General features: G+C 37.9%; 1 protein-coding gene across 28 annotated transcripts in view; it reads right to left on the reverse strand.

Moving 5' to 3' along the window:
• ST7L (suppression of tumorigenicity 7 like) overlaps window positions 1-19,397 on the reverse strand; it is a 103,612-nt gene that overhangs the window by 47,781 nt on the left and 36,434 nt on the right. For 27 of the 28 annotated variants that reach the window (XR_004058674.1, XR_004058672.1, XR_004058673.1 and 24 more), the window contains 5 exons: window positions 18,317-18,471; window positions 16,749-16,846; window positions 16,367-16,481; window positions 12,769-12,841; window positions 11,435-11,537 (listed from right to left, as the gene is read on the reverse strand). Coding sequence is in view for 25 of the 28 variants with exons in the window: in XM_030935357.1 (XP_030791217.1) it covers window positions 11,435-11,537; window positions 12,769-12,841; window positions 16,367-16,481; window positions 16,749-16,846; window positions 18,317-18,471 (544 nt within the window). In the remaining 3 variants the exon portion in view is untranslated. Of the gene's footprint in view, window positions 1-5,781; window positions 6,442-11,434; window positions 11,538-12,768; window positions 12,842-16,366; window positions 16,482-16,748; window positions 16,847-18,316; window positions 18,472-19,397 lie in introns of those variants that run through there. The other variant, XM_030935362.1, reaches the window with a different exon arrangement.

Raw genomic sequence — 19,397 nt, forward strand, 5'->3', positions numbered from 1 at the left:
CATCTCAACAAAGGAATCCCCCAAACCTTATACATTCTAAGGCTACAAGCACTAAAATAACATCCACAAAGAAGCAAACACTGGAACAACTCAAAGAAGATGGGCCAGGCACAGTGGCTCATGCCTGTAATCCCAGCACTCTGGGAGGCCAAGGTGGGTGAACTGCTTGGGCCCAGGAGTTCGAGACCAGCCTGGGCAAATGGCAAAACCCCATCTCTACAAAAATTACAAAAATTAGCTGGGTGGCATGCACCTGTAGTCCCAGCTACTCAGAAGGCTTAGGTGGGAGGATCACTTGAGCCCACCAGGCTGAGGCTGCAGTGAGTCATGATCATGCCACTGCACTCCAGCCTGGATGACAGAACAAAACCCTGTCTCAAAAAAACAAAAAAAAAGGTAACAGAAATAAAGTGACAACCACCATGATAATCAATAATATTGCCTGACACTCAGACACCGTGTTAAGCACTTCACATACATTATCTAATTTAATCAGAAGGCATGATACTTTTACAATGCTTTCCATGCTAAGTCAAATTCTTTTTTATTTATTGAGGTATAATTTTAAATACAGAGATCCTAAATATGCAGCTTGATGAGTTTTGACAAATGTAGACAAGTAACGCCCAAATCAAGACATATTTTCTTTTATTTTTCTTTTCTTCCCTTTTTTTTTTTTTTTTTTTTTTTGAGACAGAGTCTTGCTCCGTCACCCAGGCTGGAGTGCAGTGGCGTGATACAGGCTCACTGAAACCTCCGCCTCCTGGGTTCAAGTGATTCTCCTGCTGCAGCCTCCTGAGTAGCTGGGACTACAGGTGCATCCCACCATGCCCAGCTAATTTTTTGTATTTTTAGTAGAGATGGGATTTCACCATGCTGGCCAGGCTGGTCTCAAACTCCTGACCTTGTGATCTGCCCGCCTCAGCCTCCCAAAGTGCTAGGATTACAGGCGTGAGCCACCACGCCTGGCCATCTTCTTTCACTCCAGGGAGTCCTCCTTTCCAGTTAATGTCTCACCTGACCACCTGAGGCAAACAGTGTTTTCATTTCTACCACCACAGATCACTTTTTGCCTTTTCTTGAACTTCACATAAATGAAAACATTCGGTATATACTTGTTTAAATGTCATGTTTTTGGTTTTATTCATGTTTTGCTTGTATCAGTAGGTCTTTTTATTGCTGAATACCACTATATTGTAACTTATTTATCTATTTACCTGTTGAAGGACATTGGGATTGTTTCTAGTTTGGGGCTATTATAAATAAAACTGCTATGATATTCATGTTCAACTCTTCTTGTGGACATATGATTTCATTTCTCTTGGGTATATACTTTGGAGTAGGATTGCTGGATCACAGGTTGAAGGATATGTTTAATTGTATCAGAAATTGCCAGTTTTCCAAAGTGGTTGTACCATTTTCTAATCTTAGCAGCAATGTATGAAAGTTCTGACTTCCACATTCTTACTGCTATTTTATCAGTCTTTTAAATTTTAGTCATTCTGATAGATGTGAAAGTATTACTTCATGATTTCATATTGCATTTCTCTGATAACTAATGATGTTTAACACCTTTTCTTTTTTTGCCTGCTTCATTTTACTTTCATATAAACATCTCTTTATGTGTTATTGGACATACCAATATTTTCTTTTGTAGTATCTGTTCAAGGCTTTTGCCCATTTTTTTAATATTGTGGTTTTTTATATGTATATATTTTAGATGAGTCCTTTATCAGATAAACATATTACAAATATTTTTTTCCTGTCCGTGGCTTGCCTTTTTGTCTTCTTAACACTAAGATGAGCAGACTTTTAAAATTTTGATAAAGTTCAATTTATAATTGTCTTTTCTTATAATTGCCTTCTATGTCCTAAGAAATCTTTCTTTACCCCCAGCTTTCAAAGCTAGTCTTAGATGTTTTGGTCTAGATGTTGTATAGTTTTAGTTTTTAAATTTAGATCAACGACACATTTCAAATTAATTTTTCTGTATGCTATGTGAAAAAATTCATGATTTCCCCTACCACATTTAGATATCCAGATGTTCTAGTACCATTTGTTGAAGAAGTTCCATTTCCCCATTGAATTGCATTGGTGCTTTTGTCAAAAATCAAGTGACAGTATATATGTGGATGTTTTGTCACATATATGACAGTATATATGTGGATCCATGCTGTGATTTTTTATAGTAATTATTTTACATTTGAACATAAAATAAAATTTAGAAGAATTCAGCTGTAGTATGCTTACTTTAAAAATCTTCAACAAAATATTACAGCAGGCTATTGTTAGATCTTAAAGTTGGACAACATCATTCTAACTGATATGTGAAGTGTCATACCAAGAATAGTTACATCTATAGTGATCACTGACACTCATGGATATAACATTTATAATTTCTACTCTTTGTGGGAGCTCTAAATACCCATGATTTATAGCAGCCATCATTTTGCTAAGGCACAAATTTGAATAATGTGCGTTGAGGTTTGTGCACACATGTGAATGATGTACCTAATGAATACATCTAGTAGCCTCTTCAGTATCCGTATCTCAGCAAGGTTTGTGACCCATTCTCATGTTTACATTTCATAGGTGAAAATAAATGTAATAGTGGTATTTTCAAATATGGATATTCACAATGGTTCTGGATCACATTAATCAAGAGTGTCAATGGTCTATGTAATAATAATGTTAAAGAATACCTTATAATAAAAAGAAAAATAGAATACCTTTAATTTAAAACAACAACAATAAATTTAGGCCAGGCACAGTGATTCAAGCCTATAATCCTAGCACTTCAGGAGGCTGAGGCAGGAGGATCACTTGAGCCCAGGAGTTTGAGATCAGCCTGGGCAACAAAGGGAGACCCTGTCTCTTATAAATAAACAAATAAATGTATAAATTAATTAATTAAAAATTTAAAAATATGCAACTTGAACATATATCTGTCAAAAGAAAAAATACAAACAGCCAATAAACATATTAAAGTGATGCTCAAATATCATTAGTCATTAGGGAAATACAAAACAAAACTACAATGAAATGTCATTTCATACCCATTGGGATAACTATAACAAAAAAGACAGATAATAATAAGTGTTTAGACAAATGTAGAGAAACTGGAACTCACACATTGCTGAGGGAATGTAAAATAATACAGTTACTCTGCAAAACAGTTTGGCAGTCTCTCAAAAAATTAAACAGAATTACTTATGATCTATCAGTTCCACTTCTAGGTGCATACATGAAAGAAGTGAAAAATCTATGTCCACACAAAAACTTGTACATGAATGTTCACAACAGCATTATTCATGCTAGTCAAAAAGTGAAACCAACCCAAATGTCCATCAGTTGAATGTATAAACAAAATGTGGTACGATGGAATAGTATTCAGCCATAAAATGAAGGAAGTACTGACACATGCTACATTATGCTAAGTGAAAGAAGTCTGACACAAAAGGCTACCATTATATGATTCAATTCATATGAAAACTCCAGAATAGGCAAATGCATAAAGACAGAAAGTAGATTAGTGGTTGCGAGGGACTGAGGGGTGACTACTAACAGGTACTTCTTTCTGGAAAAGATTCCAGAAATAAATAGTGGTAATGATTTTACAACCTTGTTAATATACTAAAAAGCACTGAATTATATCCTTTAAAAGTCAATTTTATAGTATGTAAATTATCTCAATAAAAAAGACAGTATCGGCCGGGTGCAGTGGCTCACGCCTGTAATCCCAGCACTATGGAAGGTCGAGGCAGGTGGATCACGAGGTCAGGAGATTGAGACCATCCTGGCTAACACAGTGAAACCCCGTATCTACCAAAAATACAAAAAATTAGCCGGGCATGTGGCACGCGCCTGTAGTCCCAGCTACTCAGGAGGCTGAGGCAAGAGAATCGCTTGAACCTGGGAGGTGGAAGTTGCAGTGAGCCGAGATCGCACCACTGCATTCCAGCCTATGTGACAGAGGAAGACTCCATCTCCAAAAAAAAAAAAAAAAAAAAAAGACAGCATCTATAAAACCATTTGATGGTTGGATAAGAAAAGTATGAGATACCAGAATGAATGAAACAGAATGCTGTGGAATATTTAGAATATATGAAACATTTTCTACTGAAAATAAAACTGACAATTCATGTAGTAGCTGAAAGCTACATAACCTTTTTTGTGTTTGGCAACTAAAAAAAAACTTTACTGAACCAAAGCCATAGCTCATAATGAAAAATAAGTCAAAAACCATGAACACATGCTGTTCTAATTTTTTTACTGTGGTACTATCAGTTACTATACACTGAAATTCATTTAGTAGAATAAAAAAACTATACAAGCTATCAATATTAATGAAATACCTAAAAGCAAATTCATTGCCTGAAGAAATGTAGATGATATTTCTCTATTGCACTTCTAATAGTTTCCAGCTTTAACAAATTGCATAGCTCTAGACCTACAGCCATTTCTGTTGTAGTTATGTGGAAAGTTGCCAAAAATATTTCCTGCTAAAACAGCTATATCCTTTGTCATTTTACTGCTAAGATGTATACAACCATTTGCATAATAAATTTGTGAGAATAAAATATGTATATATACACATATATTTGAAATGTCACTGTTACTTAGGTTAAATAAGTTATCATGACTCACAATTGAACTGTGAAGAAGAAAACCCCTAAATCCCTTTATGTTTGCTTGCTTCCAGCTGACAGTCAGGAATAGACACCATTAACAGGAGAAAAAGAGGGGTCTGTACATACTTCATCAATAGTAAAACCCTAGCAAAAACAGCCAACCACAAATTCCAGAGCTCTCCCAGTTCATATAACATCAATGTTATTTAAGTGAGATATTATTCAGGTTGGTGAAGCTTAAAATTTCTCCAAAAAACTGGCCGGGCATGGTGGCTCACGCCTGTAATCCCAGCACTTAGGGGGGCCGAGGTGGGTGTGCCACTTGAGGTCAGGAGTTCGAGACCAGCCTGGCCAACATGGTGAAACCCCATCTCTACTAAAAATACAAAAATTAGCTGGGTGTGGTGGCGCATGCCTGTGGTCCCAGCTACTCAGGAGGCTGAGGCAGGAGAACTGCTTGAACCCGGGAGGTGAAGGTTGCAGTGAGCCGAGATCACCCCATTGCACTCCCACCTGGGTGACAGAGCGAGATCGTCTCAAAGAAAAACAAATTCTCCAAAAACCTTAATAATTATTGTGTTTGATGACACTCAGCTTAAAGGGTCTATCTACAAACAATAATATCAGTTTATAGCATCACTCTACTTAGCTTGGTGTTTTGAAATAGCTGAATTGTCAAGTGCTTTGATATTTAGTTGAGGGGAAAATGGGTAAATTTCTACCTATAAATAAAAATGATGCTAAAATATTAAAGCGTATGTGTGTATGTATATCTATATATATATCTATATAGTTTTATTTATTTATTTGAGACAGCGTTTCACTCTTGTTGCCCAGGTTGGAGTGCAATGGCGCGATCTCGGCTCACTGCAATCCCCACCTCCCAGGTTCAAGTGATTCTCCTGCCTCAGTCTCCCAAGTAGCTGGGGTTACAAGCATGAGCCACCACGCCTGGCTAATTTTGTATTTTTAGTAGAGACGGGGTTTCTCCATGTTGGTCAGGCTGGTCTCGAACTCCTGACCTCAGGTGATCCACCCACTTCGGCCTCCCAAAGGGCTGGGATTATAGGTGTGAGCCACCACGCCCAGCCTCTATAGTTTTATTGAAGCATATTTTATATATCCCAAAATTCATGTTTGTAACCATAGACACATCTTGTACGTACTGCAAGTTCACTTCCAGACCACTGCAATAAAGCGAATATTAAAATAAAGCAAGTCACACAAATTTTTTGGTTTCCCATGGCATATAAAAGTTACTTTGCCCAGATCCACCAGAGCAATCACTATATATGGGACCTACGGCCTTACTAAATGTATTTCTGAAATAACAGGACTTCCAAGTCAAAATGACTCCTTGATCTGTGGGTTGCAGAATGGCTGTTGTATTAGCAGTTATGAAAACATTAATCTCCTTGTACATCTCCATCAGAGCTCTTGGGTGACTAGGTACATTGTTAATGGGCAGTATTATTTTAAAAGCAATCATGTCTGAGCAGTAGTCTCAACAGTGGGCCTAAAATGGTGTGTAAACCATGCTATAAACAGATGTGCTGTCATCCAGGCTTTATTGTTCCATTTATAGAGCACAGACAGAGAAGATTTAGCATAATTCTTAAAGGCCCTAGGATTTTTGGAATGGTAAGTAAGCACTGGCTTCAACTTAAAGTCACCAGCTGCATTAGCCTCTAAGAAGAGAGTCAGCTTGTCCTTTGAAGCTCTGAAGCCAGGAAAACTTTTTCTCTCTAGCTATGAAAGTCTTAGTTGACATCTTCTTCCAACAGAAGGCTGTTTCATCTACTTTGGAAATCTGTTGTTTCTCAACATGAGCAAAGCAGGAAAAAGAAAAAGAGGAAAAAAAATTTAAAGAAAATCTTTTGTTTATTATATCTACCTTCATGGAATAAATATAACTCTAAATCAAAGAGGAAATTATAAACAAATTATAAAATATTTTGGGCCAAGGGAGGTGGCTCACACCTGTAATCCCAGCACTTTGGGAGGCTGAGGAGGGAGGATGCTTGAGGCCAGGAGTTCAAGACCAGTCTGGGCAACATGTGGAGATCCTCTTTTTTTTTTTTTTTTTGAGACGGAGTCTCGCTCTGTCACCCAGGCTGGAGTGCTGTGGCCGGATCTCAGCTCACTGCAAGCTCCGCCTCCCGGGTTCATGCCATTCTCCTGCCTCAGCCTCCCGGGTAGCTGGGACTACAGGCGCCCGCCACCTTGCCCGGCTAGTTTTTTGTATTTTTTAGTAGAGACGGGGTTTCACCGTGTTAGCCAGGATGGTCTCGATCTCCTGACCTCGTGATCCGCCCGTCTGGGCCTCCCAAAGTGCTGGGATTACAGGCTTGAGCCACCGCGCCCGGCCTATTTTTTTTTTAAAGAAAATATTTTGAACTAAATTATGTAAAAAATGTTGCTATAGTATGCCGTTAAAATTGTTTTTAAAGAATTTAAATTTTTTTAAAGAAAATATTTTGAACTAAATTATGTAAAAAATGTTGCTATAGTATGCAGCTAAAATTGTTTTTAAAGAATTTAAATTTTTTTGAAGAAAATATTTTGAACTAAATTATGTAAAAAATGTTGCTATAGTATGCAGTTAAAATTGTGTTGAGATAAGTTTCTAGATTTAACTGGGTATATCAGAAGAAAGGCTGAAAATTACATAGTTAAGTACCTATGTGAGAAGACACAGGAAATTAAAATAAAATAAACTCAAATTAACTTGAAGGAAGGCAATAAAGAGCAGAAATGAATGAACCAGAAAATAAATAGTAGAAAAAAATCAACAAAGCCAGAGCTAAGTTCTTGGCAAAAACAAGTAAGACTGACAAAACCCTAAGGAATTTGATCAAGAACAATAAAACTAGCCAATGTTAGGAATTAAAAAGTGGGGCCAGGTGCCGTGGCTCATTCCTGTAATCTCAGCACTTTGGGAGGCCGAGGAGGGCTGATCACCTGAGGTTGGGAGTCCGAGACCAGCCTGACCAATATGGAGAAATCGCGTCTCAACTAAAAATATATAATTAGCTGGGTGTGGTGGTGCATGCCTGTAATCCCAGCTACTCAGGAGGCTGAGGCAAGAGAATCGCTTGAACCAGGGAGGTGGAGGTTGCAGTGAGCCAAGATTGCGCCATTGCATTCTAGCCTGGGCAACAAGAGCAAAATTCCATCTCAAAAAAAAAAAGACATTAAAAATTGGGTATTATAACTAATCCTGCAAATACTAATATGGCAATAAAAGGATTTTATGAATACTTTATGTCAATACATTTGAAAATTTTGATGAAATAAATTTTTAGAAAAATACAACTTACCAAAAACTAACATAAGAAACAAAAAATTTCAATAGTTATGATATGCTTAGAAATTGAATTTGTAATTAAACTATTAAAGAAATGAAATTTGTAACTCAAAGTCTTCTCACAAAGAAAACTGAAGAATCAGATGGCTTGAATAACAAATTTACTAATCATTTAGGGCAGAAATAATTCTAATTTTATTCAAATTATTCCAGAGAATAAATAAACAGGGACCACTCTTTAACTCATTTATAAATCCAGAGCCAGGCATGCATTTGCTCACACCTGTAATCCCAGCTCTTTGGGAGGCTGAGGCAGGCTGATTGCTTAAGCCTAGGAGGCGGAGGTTGCAGCAGGCCAAGAAGGCGCCACTGCACTCCAGCCTGGGCATGAGAGCAAGACACTGTCTTTTTTTTTTTTTTTTTTTTGAGACGGAGACTCACTCTGTAGCCCAAGCTGGAGTGCAGTGGGGGTGATCTCGGCTCACTGCAACCTTCCTCTCTAGGATTCAAGCGATTCTCCTGCTTCAGCCTCCCAAGTAGCTGGGACTAGAGGCACACTCCACCACACCTGGTTAATTTTTTTGTATTTTTAGTAGAGACGGGGTTTCACCATGTTGCCCTGGGTGGTCCTGAACTCCTGAGCTCAGGCTATCCACCCACTTTGGCCTCCCAAAGTGCTGGGATTACAGGCGTGAGCCACTGCGCCCGGATTTTTTTTTTTAATGGGACAGAGTCTCACTGTCACCCAGGCTGGAGTGTACTAGAACGATCTCGGCTCACTGCAACCTCTACCTCCTGGGTTCAAGCAATTCTCCTGCCTCAGCCTCTCAAATAGTTGAAGAGTCTGTCTTAAAAAGAAAAAAAAGGCCGGGCGCACTGGCTCACGCCTGTAATCCCAGCACTTTGGGAGGCTGAGGCGGGCCGATCACGAGGTCAGGAGATCGAGACCATCCTGGCTAACATGGTGAAGCCCCGTCTCTACTAAAAACACAAAAAGAAGGGCGTGGTGGCGGGCGCCTGTAGTCCCAGTTACTCAGGAGGCTGAGGCAGGAGAAAGGCATGAACCCGGAAGGCACAGCTTGCAGTGAGTGGAGATGGCACCACTGCACTCCAGTCTGGGTGACAGAGCAAGACTCCATCTCAAAAAAAAAAAAAAAGAAAAAAAAGAAAAAATCCAGAAATACAGAAAAAGTACAGATCAAAAACATAAAGAAAGGGAGGAAATGAAGATAATTAATAAATAAGAATACGAATGAATAATAGTGGTTATCTTTAGGTAGGAAGGGAGGTTGTAATGGGAAAGGGCAGTCAGGTAGGCTTCTGTGGGTTGATAATGTTGTTTCTTGACCTCAGTAGTTTTCAAGCATTTACTTTGTAATAAATCATTAAGATACACATTTCTGTCTCATATACTTTGCTGCATGTGTAGTAGAACTCATAATAAAAAGTTTACAAGGCCGGGCGCAGTGGCTCATGCCTGTAATCCCAGCACTTGGGGAGGCTGAGGCAGGCGGATCACAAGGTCAGGAGATCAAGACCATACTAGCTAAAATGGTGAAACCCCATCTCTACTAAAAATACAAAAAATTAGCCAGGCCTGGCAGCACACGCTGGTAGTCCCAGCTAGTCGAGAGGCTGAGGCAGAAGAATCGCTTGAACCCTGGAGTCAGAGGTTGCAGTGAGCCAAGATTCTGCCACTGCACTCCAGCCTGGGTGAGAGCGAAACTCCATCTAAAAAAAAAAAAAAAAAAAAAAAACAGTTTACAGTACTCGCTCCTTATCCTCAGGACATATGTTTTAAGATTCCCAGTGGATATCTGAAACCACAAATAGTACCAAACCCTACGTACACCATGCTTTTTCCTCTAAATATATGCCCATGATAGAATTTAATTTATAATTTAGGCACAGTAAGATACTAATAACAATAACTAATAATAAAACAGAACAGTTATAACAATATGTTAATCTTGCATTTGGGGTCACTATTAACTAAAATAAAGGTTACCTGAGCACAAGCACTATGACAGTTGATCTGATAACCGAGTTGGCTACTAAGTGACTAAGAGGTAGGCAGCACAGACAGTGTTGGATATGCTGGACAAGGGGATGAGTCATGTACTAGGCTGGATGGAGGGGGATGGCGTAAGATTTCATCAAGTTACTCAGAACGGCATGCAACTTAAAACTTATGAATTGTTTATTTCCGGAATTTTCCATGTAATATTTTCAGATAGAGGCTGACTGTGGAATACAAAACCGTGGATATGGGTGAACCGCTGTCTTTAAATTTATGGAACCAGTGTCACTTAATGAGAGAATGGTATAAATATTTGTTGACTCTGTTTCTTGGACTTAAGTACTTTTCTTAAGCATATCTTTACTTACTCTAACAGGCTTACAACATCCTTTTCTTGGAAATTATCTTTTAGCGATTAATCTCTTTACTGTAACTCTTTAGCTTCCAAGCTCTATTAACACCCTTTCACTGGAATCAATAGCTATAATTACTTTCTGTAGTAAGGGCATCTATTCTTGAATTGTCTATATTTCCTAACATGGGGCATTGTTTGTAGAACTCCAATTTTTTTTTTTTTTTTTTTTTTGAGATGGGATTTCACTCTGTCACCCAAGGCTTCAGTGCAGTGGCGTGATCACAGCTCACTGCAGTCTTGACCTCCTGGACTCAAGCAGTCTTCTCCCCTTGGTCTCCCAAGTAGCTAAGACAACAGGAGCATCACCACGCCCAGATAATTTTTGTATTTTTTGCAGAGATGAGGTCTCACCACATTGCCCAGCCGCTAGTCCCAAACTCCTGGGTTCAAGTAATCCTCCCACCTCGGCCTCCCCAAGTGTTGAGATATAGGCATGAGCCACTGTGCCCAGCCTAAAACCCAAAATTTAATTTTGTGCTATAACATACAAAGATTAAGCAATAATTTTTATAACTACAAGGTGTACAATATAAAGACAATCAAAGCAAGTATATAGACTCATCGGGGACTAAATAAGCATCAGCCAGTTTTTCTGGGAATTTCCACATCTGCTTCCTATCATTGATTATTTTAATCTGTTTGTCTTCAGACCCTAGTCTGAAGGGTCTACCCAACTCTAGTTCAAAACCTAGGCATCTGTCTAGAAAAAGCTTTCACAGTAACAGGAAATTTCATTTAGTGATATGAAACATGAACAATCTTTTATTAAGACCAAGCCATTATTTATTCTCTACAACTATACTAAAAGAACAGCTAAGTGAACACAGTTCAAATTATATTTTGACAGTAATTACAAAGCATATAGCTAACTATCGCTCCTATCTACCTTTCTAAATGCCTAAATGTTTCAACATTCCCTGTAAGGTGAATAATAAGCATCAAAATAGAGCAGACTAAAACAATTCTGCACCAAATTATGGTGACCCAGACTTTGGTCTACAAACTGTCCTCAGTTTGATAAACTTAAATAAAGGTAGTATTTTTATCATAAAATTTCTCACTTTTGGAACATGAGGATTAAATTCCACAGCTCTATGAATTGCTTCCACGGCATTAATTTCTGCTGTGCTTAATCCTCTTCTGGAGGCTGTTTCTAGAGAGAATCTACAAGAAAACCACAAAATGATAAAATAAATATGCTAAAAAAAAAAAGAAAAAAGTATGAATTTAGATAATAATACAGCCCCTTGAATCAAAGTTTCTGGAGATGGCCAAAAACAAAGCCAGAGGACTACCAAAAACTAAATAAATAAAAAATAAATAAAGCTGGCCAGACACAGTGGCTCATGCTTGTAATCCCAGCACTTTGGGAGGCTGAGATGAGCGGATCACCTGAGGTCGGGAGTTTGAGAGCAGCCTGACCAACACGGAGAAACCCCATCTCTACTAAAGACACAAAATGAGCTGGGCATGGTGGTGGGTGCCTGTAGCCCCAGCTACTTGGGAGGCTGAGGCAGGAGAATCACTTGAACCCAGGAGGCAGAGGTTGCAGTGAGTCGAGATTGTGCCATTGCACTCCAGCCTGGGCAACAAAAGTGAAACTCTGTCTCAAAAAAAAAAAAAGTAAAGTCTTGTGGGTTCAGCATATAAAATAAGAAATGAAGGTCTTCAAACTTAGGTAAAGAAGGCTGTTAGGAGAAGTCCACTGAAGGTGCACTTTAGGAAAGGTAATAAAGTAATAAATGCTACACAGTGATATCCAGAGAATCTCATGAATCTAAGTACATTCTTACCAAATTCTTATTTCCGAGGACACAAACGGAAAATTCCATTCTAATTCATATCAAAGCATAAAAATCTAAGGTGAAAGAAAATGGTCACCATTTGGTTGGTTTCTGAGTATCTTATCTGAACAATAAAGAAAATTCACTAAGAGTAGCCAAAAACACAAGAAAAGCAGAACTCAGAATTATATACTCTAAGAAGAGATAACGTAAGCCTATGTCCCTACTACACACTTTATCATCATCATCATAGTTACTATTTACTGTGTGGACTTTCTTTCTAGGTATCGCTTTAGGCACTTACCACACATAATCCTCCTACAACCCTCCTGCAATATTAGTCTCATTTTACAGATGGAGAGACTCAAAACGATTAACCTGCCTACAGTCCTATAGCTAGAATGTGGTAGAGTTTGAATTTGAGCTCAGGTTAGCTCTGAAAACTTTGCTCATTCCACTACATACAGCAAGAAGCCTAAAAGCCCAAGAAGATCCAGGGCTATTCAGAACGAAGTACAGTGGAAAACAGCATTGTTTAAAGTCAGTAGAAGACAAACATAACATTGAGTTTAGCAGTCTTTCCAAATCATTGTAGTTTTTGTAACACTTACTTTTCTGAAACAGTCCTTGTCTTCAACAGTGCTGCTGTGTAACAGATTGCTGCTGACTTTGGAAGGCCTATATCTGTAATGATAATTTTCAATTTAGGTAGGAATTACAAAAAAATGTATTGAGACAATTTTTTAATAAGAATAATTCACGGCCGGGTGCGGTGGCTCACACCTGTAATCCCAGCACTTTGGGAGGCTGAGGCGGGTGGATCATGAGGTCAGGAGTTCGAGACCAGCTTGACCAACATGGAGAAACCCCGTCTCTACTAAAAATACAAAAATTAGCCAGGTGTGGTGGCGCATGCCTGTAATCCCAGCTACTCAGGAGGCTGAGGGAGGAGAATCGCTTGAACCTAGGAGGCAGAGGTTGCAATGAGCTAAGATCGTACCACTGCACTCCAGCCTGGGCAACAAGAGTGAAACTCTGTCTCATAAATAAATAAATAAAAGAATAATTCACAGTGCAATACAAATTCAATAGTTATATAGGAAAAACCTGGACATAATGTTGAAAAATCTATAATATAGTAGGAAAACCCCATACATGAAGTTGAAAAAGCTGAATCTGAATCTTTATCTTATTATTTACCAGTTAAGCATCTTTGAGCTAGTAGCAACTTGTTTGACCTCAGTTTTCACCTCTCAAAATAATGATATTTTCTGACTGAGATGAAACTATGTCTATGAAAGTCCTCTCTGCATGACGGCAAAATGCGCTCAACAAATGTTTATAATAACCTGCTTATGGATGGGCACGGTGGCTCATGACTGTAATCCCAGCACTTTGGGAGGATGAGGTGGGTGGATCACGAGGTCAGGAGTTTGAGACCAATCTGGCCACCACAGTGAAACCCTATCTCCACTAAAAATACAAAAAATTAGCCAAGGATAGTGGCAGGTGCCTAAAATCCCAGCTACTCGGGAGGCTGAGGCAGGAGAATCACTTGAATCTGTAAAGCGGAGGTTGCAGTGAGCCGAGATCGTGCCATTGCACTCCAGCCTGGGTGACAGTACGAGACTCTGTCTAAAAAAATAATAATAATAGTAAAAAATAACCTGCTTATAATAAGTTCAGGGAAAAAGGCATGGTATAATTAGAACTATGTAAAACCTTCACCTATTCATAGAGAAAAACTAATATTAGAAAAAAAATTAAAATATTAACAGTAGTTAAATCCAGGTTGATTCAACTAAGGATGATATTTTTGTTCTTCCCAGATTTTTGTATTTTCTTAAATTATTATTTTTTAGAAAATAAAAATTTCACCTGGAACTGTAGGTAAATTAATTATACAAATCATTCTTAAAAGAATGTCCAAAATAAGGCTATCAGAAGATGTTTTTGATTCCAGAATCATACTAGTAAACGGAGAACTAAGGAAATAAATTTGCTTTCAACTTCCTCCGGATTCTGGAATGATAAAAACTGGGACTCATGAAAATAACTGAAAATATAGAAGCATATCAACTTAGGTATGCTTTATTAGTTTCAGTTTTATTTTATTTTTAATGAATCAGGTCCTATTCCAATTTCTTATATTCAGTCCCTAAGCTTGCTCATCGTAAGTATTATAAGCAGGTGATGTATCCAGTAAGTTACATATGGAAAGAATTTCTCACAAATTTCTCCATAAGCCTACACTATTCTGAAGCATTGCTTAAGGATTCCAGATGTTTAAAAGAAATAAACTTCTCTTTCCAAGTATAACACATTTCAAACTTCCCAAGTCATGGGGATTCCCAAGCGAATGGGTAGTTTTTTTTTTTTTTTTTTTTTTGAGATAGGGTCTCACTCTGTCACCAGGCTGGAATACAGTGGTGCAATCTTGGCTCACTGCAACCTCTACCTCCCAGGCTCAAGCGATCCTCACACCTCAGCCTCCCAAGCAGCTGGGACTACAGGTGCATGCCACCATGCCCAGTTACATTTTTAAAATATTTTTTGTAGAAATGGGTTCTCACCATGTTGCTCAAGCTGGTCTTGAATTTCTGAGCTCAAGCGATCCACATGCCTCAGCCTCCCAAAGTGATGGAATTACAGGCGTGAGCCACTGTGCCCAGTCTTCAACGTGACTTACATGTGTTCTCTTATAGTGAAAGATATGACCAGAAGTATAGTAACCCCAAATTTTCAGCTTGAGGTTAAAAGCTGATGCCTCTCTCAGGATGAGAAGAGAGGCTTTATGTCTTTAAAATTCTCCAAACTTCATGTGTGGTAAACTGATACTGTTATAACATAATAATAAAAATAGCCGCCAGGCATGGTGGCTCATGCCTGTAATCCCAGCACTTTGGGAGGCCAAAGTGGGCAGATCACGAAGGAGATCAAGAACATCCTGGCCAACATGGTGAAACCCTGTCTCTACTAAAAAAATACAAAAAAATTAGCCAGGCATGGTGGCAGGCACCTGTAGACCCAGCTACTTGGGAGGCTGAGGCAGGAGAATGGCGTGAGCCTGGGAAGTGGAGCTTGCAGTGAGCCAAGATTTCTCCACTGCACTCCTGTCTGGGCAACAGAGCAAGACTCCATCTCAAAAAGAAAAAAAGAAAAAGAAAAATAACCAACAGATATTGAATTGTTACCATGGAAGACTAGTGAACAAAGAAATCAAACACCTGGATTTGCCTTTTACTGGCTGGGAGACCTTACCCCAATACTTTAACCTTCTTAAACTCCAGTTTCCTTATTCAGTAATTGGAGACAGTAAAAATACTTGTCCCACCACATCATAAGACTACTATAAGGATCATATTATCATTGAACTTTGCAACTAAAAAGCATTGTAAAAATGTTATTCTGAATTGCTCTTATAGTATATACTGCTAAGCAACTTCTGTTAGCCTTGCTTGACACTCCAAAACAAATGAGGTACCCCCACTATGTGCACAGCACCCATACTTCTCCAATTATCTCACCAAACACGCTGTCTTCAATGTAACTGCTGCTCATTTGTCTGTATGTTCCACTAAACTGTAAATAAACTGTAAATCCTATGAGGGCTCCCCTTCCTTTTTTTTTTTTGAGACAGGGTCTTCCTCTGTCACCTAGGCTAGACTACAGTGGTGCAATCACAGCTCACTACAGACTTAACCTCCCTGGCTCAAGTGATCCTCCCACCTTAGCCTCCCAAGTAGCTGGGATTACAGGTACACACCACCATGACCAATAATTTTTATTTTTTAAAATTTTTTGTAGAGACAGAGTCTTGCCATGTTACCCATGATGGTCTCCAACTCCTGGGCTCAAGTGATCCTCCCACCTCAGCCTCCAAAACAAAATGCTGGGATTACAGGTGTGAGCCACCATGCCTGGCCTCTCATGTTGTCTTGTTCACTATCATATTCTGAATGACTCACTCATATTAGAAACAAGCACTCAATAAACAAACAAATAAATCTTGACAGAAGAAAAGTTCTTCCTTGCAGGATTTTGCTAATAAAAGTCCTGATAAAGAGGATACTTAATAGCAACCTTTGGGTGCTAAATACTGACTAGTAAGAACAGAAAGAGAAAATTAAATACTAGAATATAACAATATTTATAATTACATAATTGGAAAAGAATAACCATGCTATCAACTAAGGGACTATGACTCACCATCATATTTTGCTAGGACTGCCTGAACATCTGCATAGGCCTGTAATTCTAAAAGTGATTCTAAGAGATTTTCATGGATGTTCAACATGGTAAGAGGAGGAAATTCTTTCATCAACTGTATATTAAAAGGAAAAAAAAGATTAAAATCATAACAAAGGAACACAATTCAGCTGAGTCAGATTCATTAAAGTAGAAATTCTTGTTTCTTAACATAGCTGTGAAGAAGACCTAACCCTTAAGAAAGGCATATATTAAATAAATACCTTGTTCTAAAAACTACCAATTAAAATACAATGATTCTGCATTAAAATAATGGGCAACTTAACTAAATTTTTAGTTTCTGGAGGAATAAATGTAATAGTCCCATCATCAATTTACTTACATCTCTCATTATTTTTACTGCTTCTCTTATTCTTCCTAACTTTCTTGCACACATTGCCAATCTTCTTTTAATATATACCAGTACATTGGTATCTCTCCCTATTTAGAAAAACAAAAAATGATACAACTATCACTTTTGTATTGTAGGCTGCTATTTCATTAACAAGTCCATTAATTTTATTTGCTTCCCTTGGAAGATTCAATTAAAATTAAATTATGTCAAAATGGAAGAATATTAATGATGGCTACATTTGGGTGATAAATATTGAACAGGAATGTTCTCTATTTTTGTGGATGTTTTAAGTTTTCTGTATTAAAACTTAAAATACACATTTAATTATTTTTGCCTCTAATAGTGACCTAAGTACGGTATATATAATTCGTGTATGATTGACAAGTTTATTTTAACATTAACAAAAAAGAAATACATACATTAATAGGACGATATAACATTAACTTAGTATTTAAACTTGTGCATAAATGATCTATTATTCTGATACTCTCTATTGTTTTAATTGAAAAACAAAAAATGTCCAAAACAAAATTTCCATGGCTAATGCAAACTTTTCTTAACAGTGAGTAATTGACAAACCATAAAACTACTTCTAGAAGGAGCTTACAAATATTTTATAACTATCTCATAACCGTATTTGAGATTATTCAAAGACAAATGGCATGACATTTTTAATGATATAGTTTCATTAGTTCCAGGCTACAAAATTATATATTCCCACAAATGTGTGTTATAAAAATATGCATTAATGAAACATACCATATATATCAGTATTTAGCTTAGGGAGAAAAACATTATCCAAATTTTAATTTACACACAAAAAAAGATTTAGAACTTAGCTGCCAGTAAATAATGCATTATATAAACATATTTCAATTTATTACCCACTATTTGCCAAAATCATGAACTAAAACCCTCTGGCCATAAAAATAGCAGCTGATTCTAACATCTTTGGTAAAATAAAATCTCAATCATAACTGGTAGAGCATATCTAAGAACAGAAAGGACCTCAGTTGCTATGGCTCATCTGATCTCAAGCACATCATGGAGAAAAATCAAAGAAAGAATCAATGCCAAGCATGAGGTTGGATTTTGGGCTAAGAATCAGATGGTGTGAAAGGGGCCACTCCCTAGCACTATATGCAGATACACAGTCTGAAGAGCAAACCAAATAATGTACCTTTAGTGTTGCTTAGAGTAAGGGTGAGGATAAAGATAACAGCTGCTTATCATCACTAGAAGGCTCTCCTGAATGCTGAAAGTTACGTTTTTGCAATGACCAGCCTAATTCTCACATGAAATAAATTACTGTTAAGTCTCAGAGCAGCACATCTTCTCTCAATAACCTGAACAGATCTATTCCCTTCCACAAGCGTTCTCTGGCTAATACGCATTTCTGTCTTGCTGGCTTGTAGATATTATGAATAGATTAGTTATTTCCAGTGAAAATTAACTAACCTGTAAGTATTAAGTTTTGTATTATTGTTGTTTTGTGTTAAGACACAAGCAAATTACAGGTGCTAAAAGACAGTAATAACCAGTTCAAACTTGCTTACTCAGTTGAGCTTCATGCTGAGGACTTTGGTGCTGGCACTGCTGTGACTGCCTATAAATTGTTTCTCCTGCCTTGAGTGCCTGTTTAAATAACTTTTCAGCATCTACAATAGTTGTTGCTTCTTCCTCAGCCAGTAGAACGTATGCAGTGGCACAGCTATGAAGAAAGCAAGAAAGCAATTTTAAATAAAATGATAAAGCAAGTATTTTCTCTTGGTTATGTCCCTTTGTTGTATGTCATAGTTCCTTACATACATTTTTTCCATCTTTAGAAGAAAAAACAAAAAAAAAACACTTCATTCAATATTTTACCTTAATGGGGCACATTGGTATATTCTTTATATCTGATTCCACAATTTTTCCACTTTTTTATCTTTTCCTTCTGCTCTTTATTTTCTGAGTTTTGTTTGTTTGTTTGTTTTGGTAGAAAACAAAGTTTTTAAACTTCTATCTCATTCTCTGACCCATTGTCCTGTGTTTTCTTTTTGTGAAAGGGGGGAGAAAAGAAGATTTATAAAGAATTATCTGAATTATATACCTTCTACTGGTCATACCTGCTTTTTTACTTTGAGATGGAATTTTGCTTTGTCGCCCAGGCTGGAGTACAGTGGCCCAATCTCGGCTCACTGAAACCTCTGCCTCCTGGATTCAAGCAATTCTCCTGTCTCAGCCTCCCGAGTAGCTGGGATTACAGGCATGCGACACCACGTCCAGCTAATTTCTGTATTTTTAGTAGAGATGGGGTTTCAACATGTTGGCCAGGCTGGTCTAGAACTCCTGACCTCAGGTGATCCACCTGCCTCAGCTTTCCAAAGTGCTGGGATTACAGGCATGAGCCACCGCGCCCAGTTAGTCATACCTGCTTTTAGTTGCTATATACTTTATGATATCCATTTCATGGGGCACGTATGGGGAGGGTGAGGATTGGGAAGATAGTCCCTTGGCCAACTAGGCACTTTAACATCTGACTCAGAAACATATTCCAGGACTAGACATTTTCCCCAAATCTGAGTACTCCCCTCTGCATGCTGTCCTGTCTACCCATGGACTTATCCACAATATTATGTGGTATAACTTCCCTTG

The sequence above is a fragment of the Rhinopithecus roxellana genome, chromosome 8 (assembly GCF_007565055.1).
Source record: "Rhinopithecus roxellana isolate Shanxi Qingling chromosome 8, ASM756505v1, whole genome shotgun sequence".
Taxonomy (NCBI): domain Eukaryota; kingdom Metazoa; phylum Chordata; class Mammalia; order Primates; family Cercopithecidae; genus Rhinopithecus; species Rhinopithecus roxellana.